This window comes from Corvus cornix, chromosome 3 (genome assembly GCF_000738735.6).
Source record: "Corvus cornix cornix isolate S_Up_H32 chromosome 3, ASM73873v5, whole genome shotgun sequence".
NCBI lineage: Eukaryota > Metazoa > Chordata > Aves > Passeriformes > Corvidae > Corvus > Corvus cornix.
The window spans coordinates 61,014,308-61,029,799 of NC_047056.1; the positions used below are offsets into that span (position 1 = coordinate 61,014,308).

Below are 15,492 nucleotides of genomic sequence, written 5' to 3' on the forward strand. Positions count from 1 at the left end.
GAGAATCTGCAAAGGCAAGATAGCTCACTATAAATTTATGATGTTATACTTGTAGAATTTTGTACTTGCTTTGAGATTTGCATTTGAAGCTTCATTTTTACCTTTTTGCCTCCTCTGATAGTTTAGAGACAGAATAGATAGTATAGTTTACTGTCTACACAGGAATGTAAATAAATACATGCATTTGGAAGAAGTAGTACAGAAACACAAAAAGAGTTTTGGGGGATGGAGCCCAGCAGTCACCAAAAGTTCTTTGTGTAGTGGTGACAAAATGACAAAAAAGCAGGGTCAGAGCTAGGAGGAAAGATGTGATTTTCTGAGTATGACCAGTATTGATAACTGAATGCACATCTAGTGTCCATGCTTTCAACACACAAATGCAGATTTGGGAGGAATGGAGAAAAGGACCACAAAGAGAGTCAGGGCTTAAGATGTTGTATTGAAAAAGGTGACTTAAAGATCTCAATCATATATGTCTATCAGAGAGAAGGAGGTAATTATACAGTATTTGTATGGGGAATAATACTACGGGTACAAAAGACCTCTTTCCTCTAGAGGAGGTAAAATGTAAGAACCTCAAATGGCTGCATGCTGAGATCAGGCTCATTTAAATTAGAAGTAAGGCACAATTATTTGTCTTTAACAGTGGAGCTATTAATCATTGGAACAAATTACTGAGAAAAGTGGTGGGAACAGACAATTGCCATAAATTATAACTCCCTGAGGAACTACCACAGGATTCAGTTATTGGTTTCACCAAAGAGGCATATTATGGAACCCAAATACATTAGCTGAAGGAAATTGAACTCAAGCAGTAACACGAGTGACGTAAGGCTGGGATATTATCAGTCGTGTGATGCCAAAGCAGAGTCATAATTGTAATCATAGCTACAGCTCCATCATTTGTTTTTACTTCATAACAGTATCATTAAAGTGGTTTCTCATCCCCTTGTCTTTTTTCAAGGAAGGTAAGGAAATGAAAGTTGTTGGATTTTCATACTCAGACGGAAATGAGGATAACAAAAATTTTACAGCTTTACTTACTTTTGCAAAGAGTCAGTATCATTTTGCTGTCAATATAATCTGGTGTCTTTTGGCTTTATTAAATGTCCTTCTCAAATGCCAAATGCTGATTATTATAATGAGGCTTGTAAAACAGTAGGTTGCATAAAACTTTTTTTCCAACCAGTTCTATTAATGACAAAGCTGGTTTTTTTTGTGGACAATATAATTTAAATTAATTTCTTATGAATCTATACATAACTTCCTCTTCCAATATTTTATATTTAGGTAGGATCTATTAATCATGCTAAAAACAATTAAAACCAACTCAGAGTATTGTAGATCTTTTCTAAGACAGATAGCAGTTTTCCTAGCAAGCTACTCAGTCATGGCCTGATCAAAACAGCTGAGCAAGAATGAGGTTTCAGAGCCAGCAACAACAAAGAAATCAACCAGACATTTCAAATAAATTTCCTTGAGAATCTTTGTGTCAAGAAACAAAATATCTGAATTTAAATGGAGAGCAGCTTGAAAAAAAACACACTTGCCAAACTCCCCAGCAACTGAAGGAAACTTCATTTTATACACACTGCTTAATTAGGCAGTAGTGTTTGTGTCCAAAAGAAGACAAGCAGTCTGTTGTCCTTTGGGTTGAATGCTTACTGGAACTGTTTCTTGAGGGATGCATTCCTGAGGAGCCAAGCTTCAAGTAGAGCATGGATTACATTCTTTGCTTGGAAATTCCTATGGCTGTGGTGACTTTTTCCTCTGAAACCATTCAGAATTTGTGCTTGAAATTCTCTCTTTTCAGAGTATATGGCCTCCTTTCCTGCAGACTATGTGTCACTTGGATAAGCCAGTCTTGCAGCCATGGCAAAAATACCCCATGGCAGATAGATTTCACTATTAAATAAACTAGTTCACCCTCCCAGTAAATGGCTTGATTTAGATGCTTAGCTGTGAAAATCATATATTCTGTTTCTCTCTTCAGTCTCTGTATAAAGCCTTTGCTCAAAACCAACTAATACAGATTAGTCACTTTGTTGTAATGTTGAAAAAGCACTGCACTACCATGGTAGTAGTGAGAAAAGACAGAAAGCATAAATTTCATTAATCATACTGGTGATTGCAGTCAGCACAGCTTGCAAAACTATACTAGCTAGCCAGTTTCTTCCATGACTCCGACATACCTGATTTTTTTCTAGGTGTTAAAATGGGCCTCTATGCCATGTACATTCATATAACTATTGGCCTTTTCTCTTTGCTATAATTTCATTAAGAAGTAAAGGCAATGTACTTAGATGCATCACTGCACACTTATGATGATTGACTTCTGATCTTGGGTTTTATTATAATGTTCAATAGAAGTAAAATCTGACCCAAACCCTCTAAACAAATGAAACAAAACACTCATCAACAAATTTCTAGTAGATATGTATGACAACCTAAGGTTTATTAAACAGGACAACCCCAACCCATTTTGTTTAGATGTCTGCCCCTTGCCAAGTATCTTTAAATAGTGGTGTAAAATATGCAGATTAAAGTACAGTGAATTTCTCAGTCTTGTTCTCTAGTATAAAATCATAGAATCATTTAGGTTGAAAAAGAGCTTTAAGATCCTTGAGTCCAACCATAAACCTAACACTGTCTACCATAAAAGTCTACCATAAAAACCACAGCCCAAAGTGCCACATTCACATGGTTTGCAAAGACGAGACCTGAATTCTTCCGTTCAACTTTATTTTGCACATTTGTCTTAAATACTTCAGTTAAAAATAGTATTTTTAATAGGAAAAAATGCTTCTGGTATCTGTGAACTGCAAAGTTGCATGTCAAACAAAGCGAAGCTTGGTGAAATTTGAGTGAAGAGCCTTGCCATCTAACAGAGATCAGTGCCAGATGCTGTGAAGCAAGACAAAAAAAAAAAAATCTTGTTCTTTCTTAGGGAATTCTTTGCTTTTCACCATATATTTGGAAATCAGATCAAGCCTTGAAGTCACATTTATATCTCCTATGTATCTGCCATGACTATTCCTGAGAGGTGTAGAATTTATGTTGTTGGGAATATCCAGAAATAGACTGGACAAGTTCCTGAGCAGTCTGATACAATTGCTTTGAGGAGGCGATGGTGTTATATGACCTTCAGAGGTCCCCCCCATGCTGAATTTTCTATGATGCTGTAATTTAATCTGCCTTCCAGATAGCCAAGTCAAAAGCAACAAGTGAAGAGTTGCTGGGAAAAGCAAATGTGCTTGGGGGGTTTTTGGTGGTTGGTTTTTTTGACTGTCAGCACATGCCCTTGTTACAGCTCAAGTTAATAGTAATACTGTAATTTTGTGTAAATATTAAAGTAGCAAGTGAAATTTGGAAGGCAAGAGCTGCCATAACTTCAAGGTTCAAATCAAGGAGAGGGGGAGAAGGTGGTTATGGAGAATATGGCCAGCTGGAGAATAAGGCTGGCATTACAAGCTGGTATTAATGGATACGGGTACGAATAAAATTAGCTCAAAAAGTAGTGCAGAAGCTGTCAATAATTAGATAGATTTGGAATGTAAATTAAAAAGAAAACTCCACTGCTAGTATATAAAAGCCTTCAAAACAATTCTGAAGAATTTTATATTTTTAGGCATTCTACTGTAGATTCTTAATTCTGCAAATTATCATGATTGTTGATTAAGGCTATGAGCTAGTGGCTTGATTCTGGTGACAAGAGGGGATGGTAGTAGATTGGATGTGTGCTCTTTGTGTTGATCTCCAAAAGGTTAGCAGCAAGATGGGGTGCCAAAAAAAAAAAAGTCTGCAGACACCCAGGAGAATTTTTAAGTCTTTCAGTAATAAGGTGGGACAAAGGGATTGTTCTTCTATTTATTTTTAAACATTTATTAGACTCAGCAATAAATCTGATTTAAGTGACATAATGCTGGTGTCCAGCAATTAGCCTGCACTTCCAAATTAATACCGCATTCGCCTGTGTGGCCTTGACTTGACTAATTGGCTGCTTTTCCTTCTTTGCATTCTGTTGTGAGGGTATGATGACAGTGATTCAGCATGTACAACACAGGCATAAAAAAATAATTTAATGCTCCACTTACTCAGCAGGCGTGATTGACACTCTCTTGGGTGACTGCTGCAGCAGAGCTGGTCGGGGTAGCACATTGGCACTTGCTTTGCGCTAACAGCGAAGCCAAGACAACTGTTCTAGCACAATATCTTTTTGAAAGCCACAATGTGGTAAAATTATTGAATATGATTGACAGCTTGAACTAGATAGCTCTCTAGATGGGTATCTAGAACAAGAAAGCACATTATAAAAGTTGATGATTCCTGCAAGCAAAGAGCTTATACTTTACATATGCATGTGAGTGAAAAGTAGGTTTGTTTGCTTTGCATTTAGAAGCACCATCAGTTCTTTATAAAGTAAAATTGTTTGCTCATTAATTAATAAATTTTTATAAAAACAACTGATTTTGAAAGGAGGATAAGTTATTATCCACAGCATCTAGGATTGTTTTTCGTTTGCTGGATTTGCCACCTTTTCCTGTTGTCACTCATCCAGTGTTACTGTCGACAGAAAATACTCTAGGATAATTTTTCGTGAACAGTTTTATGTCTCTGGGATCATGGAATAAACCAGAAGAGTTCAGACCAAGTTTGCGAAGAGAAAATTGTTTCTAAAATACATTACCTTCTTTTACTGTAGGTGAATTATTTTATGTTTTTCAAGTTTCTGCTTAGGAAAGAATAGCTTGGCAGAGCACTAGATGGCTGAAAGTGAAGCAGCAGGGCAATTTCTTGAGAGTATTTTATGCAGCTAAATGGAAAAGTATTATTTGAATTTCATGGCCTATTTTAGAAAACACTTTCCCAGCTTGCTAGTGCCTCTCAACAAGGCTTTTTTGTTGCTTTTGTGTTCTTTTTGCAAGGACCTTCTTTCACAGTGGCTAAGAGGAGCTTGGGAGCTCACTTCTGCAGAGCCCTGCTTATGCTGAGGGAGCTCCAGGAACAAAAGTTTTGCAGGATTAGGTCCAATTTCCTAAAATAGCCTTGCAAATTTTGCAGCCACATGGTATTAGGAAAGAGAGTTGATACCATATCAATTTTGTCCAGACAGCAAATCAATATCAAAAACAAATATTCCATATCATCCTTTTCTTTTTGAAAACAAAGTTTTGAAGAACTTTTCAGAAAAAGAAAAAGTTCCTCTCTGGAAATTATCAATTTAGGGCTGTACATTCTAAAGAAAATTTCATGACCATTCCATTAACAATTCATAGACAGTGCTTTGCCTGCTGACACAGGAATGCAATTTTTTCTCACAGGTGCATCACATCAAGGAACAGTTGAATTGAAATTGGAATACCTAAAATGCACAGAAAGTTGTTTAAAATATCTGTAAAGAAATATCAAATTAAGGTGTTAAGAAGATTATTCATGCAGGTACAAGTATTAGATTGTGATAATCACTTGGCAGTGGTGATTGACCAATGGATTGAGGAGTTTTCTTATTCATGTTTAGTCAAACTTTGGCAGGTGACTGTGTGACTTAAGTAAGAAAATTTCATTGAAATTCAAAAATGGTAAAATTTCATAGTTAACAATTATCCACCTTAGAATATCATTTTCCCCTTGTCTGCTTACCAGCATTTTAAGAATTCTACATACCATTGAAAATGGTTTCTGATCTTATTCAAGATTTTAATGTTAGAGGAATTCTTTGCTTCTGTATTTCTTTTGCCTGAAGAAAACGAGCTTGCTTGTACTATCAGTTTGTGTTCTTAAATTTGTATGAACCAATGAAGAAAATTAAGACAATTTGTTAAATAAATTTCCAACTGCTTAGAGAAAACTCTTCTGTACAGCTACAGGTTTGGTCATTCAACATTTGAAAATAAATTACCTGGATTGTTTCACTGATGGGACAAAATACATACAGCAGAGACATTGTATGATACAGTGTCACTTCTGGTTTTAAACCACTTAATGAATCTGTGTTTCATCCAAGGTTTATCATATGCATTATATAAAGATATCTGTCACTATGCAACATATATATTGTGTGATAAGTAGTTTTGTGTTATTTATTTTGTGAAAGGGGCTAGAATAAGGTGCAACACACAGTTGTTATTGGGTTTTGCCATACAAACACAACATTGGATATGTTAGTTCGTAGGCTGTGACCAAGGCAGAAATTCAAGGCTTTGTGTGTTGCAGGTAGTGGGATGGAGGGTGGGTGGTTTCAACTGAGGCCCCAGGGGCAGCAGGAGCCAAATGGAGCAAAAGGGAAACAGAAGAAAATCTTATTGAGACAATTTCAGTAGGTGTGTGGCGACAGACAGGATGAATTTTGATGGATGTTTTATCTGCATGTGGGGAAGTGAACATATCTGCACAGGTCTATCAGTGTACATGCACACACATATATGTATGTACAGGTTTTAAGTGGATATCAAAAGTACTGCCTGCAATTTTCAATTCTTAGTTATCAGAAGTGAATGTGGCCTTTTTTCACAGTCTACATCTGCACTTAGTCTGCACTTTGTACTGTGCTTACGATTTATTTATTATAGACTGCATTCTACATTTTTTCATTTATTTCATGTGATGATATTTATGCTTCCTAACTTGCAGGACTGAAAGTTTTATATACACGAGAAAGGAACTGAAGCATTAATGATACCCATAGAAAATTCTTGTTTAGCTTATTCACACTACTCCAACTTAGTCATTTTGCTTAATAATCATTACATCCTCAGCTCCCAAATATATAGTTTGTAAACAAAACCATAAAAACATGTTTATGAATGTGTATTAGAGAGAAATGAACAATATATCACCTAAGCAATAATGGTGATTTATGTTCAAATAAATGTTTGTAAATGCTTTCTTCATAGCATTGAATAGTTAGGTTCACTGTTAAGGTGGGTAAAAAGTGTATACATGTGTGTGTAAATGCACACTACATATTCTTTATAATTGTTATTGTTTTAGATGATATCTTCCATTCTGCTTTAACATAACCAGGCCACTAATATTTAAAGTCAAAGGTTCACTTTTTTTCCTATCCCTAATAGTTTTGTAAATGACTTTACAGAATTAAACTGCACAACTGTAGTCTTGAACAGGCTTCCTAGGCATTTTGTAATGTCAGGCTTCCCCTGTGTTTACTCTTGCAGTCGGATGCTTGTTGACATGCTGATTTGTGTTTTACACCACTAGATAGGTTTTGTTCATTTGGAGGAATGAGATTAAAGAGGTCATGCCAGCTTTTCCCCTCCTTTGCTAGATCATATAGTTCCTTTTGATTTAAACTCAGATTTAAAAAGAAAAAAAAAGTGGATTTTTGCAGCTAAGCTAAACTGGAGAAATCAATAGAATTTATTATCAAGGGATGTCTAATCTCTCAAGCTAATACAAGACTTTGCAGCTATTGATTACATGCTACGGATGCATAAACTGTTAATCATGTTGGAGGCAACAGAATAAACGTACTATCAAGACAAAATGGGCAAATAATTGTCGGCGGTGCAGTTATAGTTATCTGTTCACTACACCTAGGATGCAGGGAGAGCTGTATTTTGCATCCAAAAAATACGTCCTAAGATATATTGAATATCCCCTTGTTGCTACTGGAACTAGTGTAGTAGAGCTGATTATCTATGTAATAATTCAAATGCTTTTTTCAGCTCCCTGAGGTATGTGGTCAATAAGAAATTTGTAAGCTGGTCTAATAAATCAGTCACTAGATGAAGTGAAAAGAGAAAAACTCATAGATTTTCATGCAATAGCATTATAGCCTTTGTTTGCACCAAAATAAATCGGTAGTGTTAACACAGTATAAATACCATAGTTTCATTTATTCTGGGTTCATATTTCACATGGCAAACAGATGGATATACTAATGCATAAGAAGTTCATTCTTTTTGTTTGCATCCATATTTGTTTTGTATTCTGTATGTGTCACACATTTGAGAAGGGAGGTGCACAGCAATCCCTATGATTTTTATTGTGGGAATATGTACCTGTTAATATTTTCTTTCTTGTCAGACTGCAGAGAAGACTTCAAATTGCACTACTTCTGTCAACTTCATTTAGCTTTTGTTCCTTTGGTCTTCACTATTTCTCAATGCTTCTAGGTTTAAAAAGGTTGAAGGCTTGAGTTTTCAAATGTGGCCACCTAAAATCAGGCCTCTTAACTGCTGACATGAAACAAGATTAAAAATAAATCAAACCAACACTAAAAACAAAAACTCCAAAACAAACCAACCCAACCAAACAAAAACCCTACCACCAAGTACCTCAATTAGACTTTCCAGTTTGCATTTACCTACATGGCAGGTGTCCTGGTTTTTGTAGATTCTGAGAATGAGGGAGTTCAGGTACTCCAACAGTGGAGTAATATTTTATTCCAATAACATATGAGAAGGACATATCGATCCAGTTGGTAATGTAATGTGGTGTGCTTTTGGCTTGGAATACACATTTAGTAGGTAAAAGAGAGTCCCTGACTGAAGATAAGTAGTTCATGAGCTATCACTATGTAGCTGTTAAAGAATTGGGGCCGATGCTGATAATTGATTAATGCCTTTACTTTAAAGCTGTCTTTAACTCTACTTGGAAATGGTAAAAAATCTACCAGTTACAGACAAGAAACTTGAATAGAATTGGCAAGAATTATTCTGTCATAAAGACAGGCTGGTCATAAAGACAGACTGAAATGCATGGCATTTTTGGGATGTCTGAAGGATCTTCCTGTAATATCATCATATTGTTAAATAATGGAGTTATTGGGAATTAATCTGAACTAAATTCTTTTGGATTTGTAGGTTAATAATCCTTGGAACACAGGAGCTTCATCATGGATATACTAATACAGCTCACCTTATCCAGGGATTTTTGTTAGCTTTGTTCATAACATGACTTAATTACAGTTTGCTCCTTTGACAATAGCATGCCACCCCCAAAAGTACAGAAGTAATCACAGTTGATGTGTATAGGTCTTAGACTGTGGCTGTCTCTTGAAAAGTTTAATTCTAGCTTGGTCCTTTTTAATGAGTCATACACTTCTGTATTCAGCAGTCCTAACTAAGTTCATGATCTGAGGAACTTAGTATCTATATAAAAAACCTTTATGCTTGATTCATTATTCACTAATAGCAAAATAACTGAGAGTAATGCAGCTGAAATAAGCAACCAAGAAACCTTTGCAGTTTTCTTACTGCACTTCTGACAGCTTTGGGCTGTGCTTCCTTTGGCTTTCTTCACTCTTACCTTTCTTCCAGCTTCTTATCAGGGGTCTTTCAGAAGAGTTCTTTATAGCAACAGGACTGTAACTTTTGGGAACATTTTGTTTTTGTAGGACCTCACATGAACCAAGAAAGCAGCAACAACCACAGTGACATCTTAGAATAATCCTCCTTTATTTCCCACATGCCAAGCAAGGAGTTACCCTGGAAAGGTCAGGAGAAGACACAGGACAAGGAGATTTATGCTCTTGTAAAAGAAAAGTCTGTGAAATTCCAGTGGCTGTTCAGACTGAGAATATTAACAGAAATATAAAGACTTATTTTTTTCTATGTAGTTTTTGTTTTAAAAGGCAAGACAATCAAAGGAGCCTCTTTGAGAAACACTGTGCTTTAAGTTATGGGGTTATTACCTGTACTTTTTAAATAGTGGTCATACATTTGCTTTTCTATGTGAGAGTTTATATTTAACATAAGCCCCACATCTCTCTGCAGTTCCCTCAAGTACACAAATTTGTGCATTATCACGCCTTCCAAGTCCAGTTTGTTTTCACCTCCTGTGTCACCAATGAAGGCTACCTGGGTTACTCTTAAACTTGATATGAATTTCAGTCAATGTAGTTAAAGCAGAAATTGGAAGTCAGCTCCTCCGTATAATGACAGACTAGAAAGAGTTCAAGGGGGAGGAAGGATCCAAACAGCAACCCAAATTAAAGAATTGAATGCATAGACAGTGTGTAGACAGGATATGCTGGTTTTTGAGAAGCACTATCTTTATCTGAAATGCTTGTGCTTTAAAATTTGTCTGTTTTTCATTTCATGTGAACAAATGTGCATTCTGGTTTCTTGTCAGAAGATCTAATTCTCCCACCTCTGCCAGGTACATGGAAATTAAACTGTCTTGCAGTCAATATTTAGGATTTCTGAGGAAAGGCAGCAAAAGCACAGCACATGTCACACTTTGCTAGCCTCATTGTATGGGGTTTTTTTCACAGCTTTTGGGACATCTGCTTCTCTCTGATTGACAGCAGGCTAATAAGTATTATCATTAAAAATAGGTTCTGAGGAAATGCGTGCTCTCACCTTGCTGCTTTGGCAGCTGTGAAGGCTTTTGTTTTCACTCCCATCTCTGTGTAAGTGAAGATAATCTCTACAAAGAGGCTTGATATTGACCTGTCATATCACATGTTGCTTATAAAGCACAAAGAAATTGAATTTCATTTTATCTGTTATCTGGAGTGTCTTATTAAATCATCCTGCAGTTGAGAGGTTGTATGGGGTCAACAGGTTCTGTCTCTTTTGCCATATATCCCTCAATTGTTAACCTTTGGAGAATTACTAAAATGTTCTTTATTTTACCCCATAAGGTTGGGTTAAATCTTCTTGATCCAGAAATTGTTGTGATTGAGTGGCACATGCATGTATTTTACATGGTTTCTGGATAAGGATTGAGGATTTAGTATTATTTCTTTTGATATTCTCCCAATGCTTCTGTTTTTAATTGGTTCAACGAGGCTAAAAACAGTCAGATTGGACAATAGATCTGAGTCAGCAAGCACTTGGTAGTATTTGTGTGCCAAGACAGAAAGCAGAGGCGAAGAGGAGGGAGATAACAGAGATGGGTATTGCCAGGTATTAGAAGCAAAGGGCAGAGAGAGAGGCTGGCCATAAATAGAAGTGGAAGTGGGGTGGAGGTCATAGCAGCAGCCCATGGGCAGGCAAGGTCTGGCAGAAGGGAGCCTGTCATCATTAGTGATGTTCACAAGAATCTAAAGGTCAACCCTGCCACCACCACCACCAAATCCTCCATATGCCTTGTTGCTGGGTTCCTGTTTGAAGATCTAACTCTGCCAGTCAGGATGTTCATGTCTAAGAGCTTGACGCAGTCACAGGATATTGAATTTCCTGCAACAACAGAAGTCCTGCATACTTTCTGCTGTCACCACAAAGGACTCCCTCCAGCATTTTATCCGATGGAGAAAAAGGCTTGAAAAAAATAAATTATGAATACCTTCTCCCCAAAAATTTAAATTTTAAATACAAGATTTAATGCAAAACAACAACAAAAAAAGCTGTTTCATTCAAATGTGAAGCTCTCAATCAAGAAATCTTTCTAAAAGAACAAGCCAAATTGTTGTTTTTCAAATAGCATGTCCTCGTGCTCAGATATTCAGTTGATGTCTGGGCACTGTTATGCTTTTTCAAACTTGTTCTAAGAAAACCTTAAGAAAAGCCTACCAAACCTCTTTTTAAAAAAAGACTAGAGTGTAGGATTGGAGTTAGAATTTGGGTAGAAGCACTGGCATGTACATTATAAAGGATCTCTCTGAATTGCTGCGACTAGGTGTCTGATGGCCACCAGTGACCTGGGAGCTGGGAACCATTCAGTGTTCTTGTGCCCCTGGCAGTAATTCACTTAGTAGCTTTGAATAAGCCATTGACCTTTGTTGTACCTCTTTCTCTTCACAGAAAAGATTTAACACCACTTACGTGTCTCACAGGGGTAATTGGTAAATTAATGTTTGAAAAATATTAAGTGCCTTCTGACATTATTATTGAAACTCCAGCAGACAGGTTAAGGATTGAACAGGTATTTTGAGAGCATCTTATTTCTTCCCTCTTTGTCATAGGCTGCCACTTTGACATGGGTAATGAAACAGAGAAGTGTGAACTCATGTGCTTGAAAGTCCATGTATTTTGGATAAAAGTTCTAGATGTGACTTAGAGAGGAAAGATGGGAAAACAACTGGGAAGACAAGATGTGAATTGAATTATTTGGATTAGCAGTACTCAAAGAGCGTCAAGAGATCAGAAGGTAATTCATAAATTGAAATTAAATCCCAATAGGGTTAAAGAAATGTTCCAGTGAAATGCAAACCCTAAATTGTGATGGGGAAATGGAAAAAAAAAGAGATGAACAATTTTTCTCCCATCAAGATCAAAGCTGTTCTTAATGAGATGGTTGAGATCTTTGGGAAGCCTACTCAAAAATTCAGTAGCGTTTTATCTGAGAAAAGTAATTATTCGAAGATTGCTTTCTACTGAGGTGTTACAGATGGAGACTTTGTGGTGTGGTAGTTTAAAACAATTGGTCTTTACCTCTAGAGATTCCCAAGATGAACATTGCCCAGAAGAAAGAGTGAAATTGTGTTTTTAAAGCATCGTTTTAGGAGCAGTGGGACAGTTGGCAGAGTTTACTGAAGCTGTTGAGAGACTCTGCAGACTTTAATTACCATCTCAATATTGCAGAAGTTGTTTAATTTCTGCCAAAGAAGGGAATAGTTGTGAGAAAGTGAGATCACACTCTGTCTTTCATTCTTTCCTTTTTGACAGGTGAATAAAGGATGCTTTTCAGTATCTCCTCTGATGCTGTGACACATTTGTAAAATTTGCATAGAATTGTAAAATAATTTTTCTTTAAGATTAACAAAGCTTTTATTTTTTTTTTCTTCTCTCTTGAAAGTGCTGTGCAGCATAGTGTAAATGCAGTTTAAGTCTTGTCATGAGAGATGCAAGATGAAAATGGTGCGGATTTTCTGTTACTGATTAGTCAGCCTCAAACACTAATAGTTTCAGACTTCATGGTCAGACGCCAGGTGTTATGTTGTGTTAATTCCAAAAAATTTTGAATTCAGGTTTGAATTCCATCTCTAGTGGGAGTGGTTGGAGGCACAAACTGGATTAGGAACAAAGAGGAAATTATTAAAATGAGAAAAATCATTCCATTTCAGAAGGAAAACTTAGCCTATAACACATTTCCTTGGTGAATGATATGTTTACTCTTTTAGGCCTCAAACTCTAAATCAGGGTGTGTATAAGTAAGTTTTGCACTGTCATTCATGTGAGAAAAAGGCTGATTATACATATCTGTATGTATTTATATATATATATGTATGTATGTATGTATGTATGTATGTATGTATGTATTTGTCTTAACAGTTCTCTTCCTCCATGGCACTTGAGTGTGTTCAGTTTTTTCCCAAATGCTTGAAGTAGCCAAGTGAATACTAATTCCTTGAAGACCCTTGCCAGCTCCTTCAGTAGATCTACTACATTGCTATTTTTTTTTTTCCATGACTGCCTCACACCTCTCTGTACTTGCTAATGCCCCAGCTATTGTTTCCTCTATAAGGCCCTGTTTTTTCTCCTTCTCTTCAAGTCTCTTATCTCTCAAGGACCTTTTCAATGCTATCTTTCAGTTTCAAATCTCTATTATTAGAGTACACAGTGTGTTCAGACAGCTACTGTCCAGGAAGTCAACTTGCTAATTTGTATTTTTCACTGTATATATGATGAATCAGTATTTAAGGGCAAAGTTAATATATGTGCTTGTTCAAAATGAAGAAAGAAAAGGATAGATCATGGAAACAAATAGGTGTAATTTTTAATCCTTAACACTCATCCTGTTACTAGGAATACCTTTATGTTATATTTAGAATTCAGTTGTTTTGATGTTTGAAACTAAATGTTTGCAGTTTGTCTGGCAAACTGCATGCTGAATAGATTAGACTGATTCACGTTTCCTTATTTCAATATACCATCTGTGCTTTTGGCTGGTTTTTGCCTCACTGGAACTCATATAAGCTAGTTACAAAGTTTATGCTCAGAAAGAGAAATCGTATACTTCACTTCCTTCAACAATCTTGACTGTTTTGACCTTAAACCAGAAAGGACACAAGGCTGAAGCTGTATCAACAACAGGCTTTATTTTCTCTGGTGAGGAAGCATGGTGTATTTTCAGTGAAGATCTAGTATATACAGTCATAATTTTCATTGTGTAATCATTTTAATTAAGTTCAATGATAAAAGTTAGCCTTGCATGAGGAATGAATAGAGAGACAGTGAAAGACTGATGACCACTTGGGGAGCATCATGTACCCTGCTGGTGGAAACACAAGTGTGGAGAGCAGCCGAGCTCAGGGAGCAGGTCAGAGGTTACCTGCTCATAGTAATGTCCAATCATGGTTTTAGGGATTTGAAGGAATCAGGATGCAATGGGAATATCCAAAAGCACTTTTTGTGCCGTTTCTGAGGGGTTTTGCTTGAATGAATAGCTTCATTACTCAAATAATAAACACTAATTAATATCTGCATCATTTTTGTAACTGCTAGTTTAGTAAGGTAATTTGTATAATTAGTATACAGTATTGCTTGGTGGCATGATAAATCATAATGTATTATATGTTCACTCTTTACCATTATGATGTATTATCTAATTTACACAGGTAAAAAAAAAGGAAAAGGGCAAGGGGGAAAATCAGGAAGGGAAGCCAGCAGTGACAGCTGGGTGGCCTTTTGGTCACTCTTCTTGCATCTGTTGCCTGTATTCTCAATTGCTTTGAATTGCTCCACTGATAATTAACAATTCTTTTTCTCACTGTTGCTAAGTCTCCATCACTGAATAAAGCCTGCAAAGAGAGGACAGAGAGGAATGAAGTAAAAAAAATTAAAGACTGGCAGCTTTTTTTCCTCCAGGGTACCTGTGCAAAGGATGATATTTTCCTGTTTGTTAGGTGCTTCCTTTACTTTTACATTCACATCTACCAGCTACAGTTCAGTGCAAGGATGAAGAATGTTAACAGTGTTTTCTTCATTATGCTCTGTTTTCTAGAACCTATGAGAACACCAAAAACACTGAAGATTGCTGAGATACAGGCCAGACACATCGCCGTGGATTGGGAATCTCTGGGCTACAACATCACTCGTTGCCATACTTTCAACGTCACTATATGCTACCACTACTTCTGTGGACACAATGAGAGCAAAGCAGATTGCTTGGACATGGACCCCAAAGCACCTCAGCACGTTGTGGATCGTTTGCCTCCCTACACAAATGTCAGCCTCAAAATGATCTTAACCAACCCAGAAGGGAGGAAGGAAAGCGAGGAAACCATTATCCAGACAGATGAAGATGGTATGTTAAATGCTCTTATGGAAATTACATCCAAGTCCAGTCTAGGCAGGTGGAAGGAAATTACTTTGTGTGTTACAATATGTATCCCGAAGGATGGAAGTTCTTTTCTATTAATGTATTAATTAGCCCCCAAATGGTAGCTATGAAGGTGTTATAGCTGTCACCCTGCATATGTAGCTAAAACCGTCCATGCAGCACAAGTCAAACTGGATCTCTCTCTCTCTCTCTCACCAGAAAAAGGAGGATGGCTTCCCAGTCATTCAAAAAATGTGTTAATGCAGGTGATGAGAAACACATGCTGGTGTTAGACTTCTTCACAGTATTAGGTGTGGTATT

At 36.7% G+C, this 15,492-nt stretch overlaps 1 protein-coding gene across 17 annotated transcripts in view; it reads left to right on the forward strand.

The window, feature by feature from the left end:
• The window catches only part of PTPRK (protein tyrosine phosphatase receptor type K), a 387,506-nt gene that overhangs the window by 275,487 nt on the left and 96,527 nt on the right, over positions 1-15,492 (forward strand). For all 17 annotated transcript variants that reach the window (XM_039568293.1, XM_039568298.1, XM_039568297.1 and 14 more), the window contains exon 8: positions 14,854-15,156. In XM_039568293.1, the coding sequence (XP_039424227.1) occupies positions 14,854-15,156 (303 nt within the window). The remainder of the gene's footprint in view (positions 1-14,853; positions 15,157-15,492) is intronic.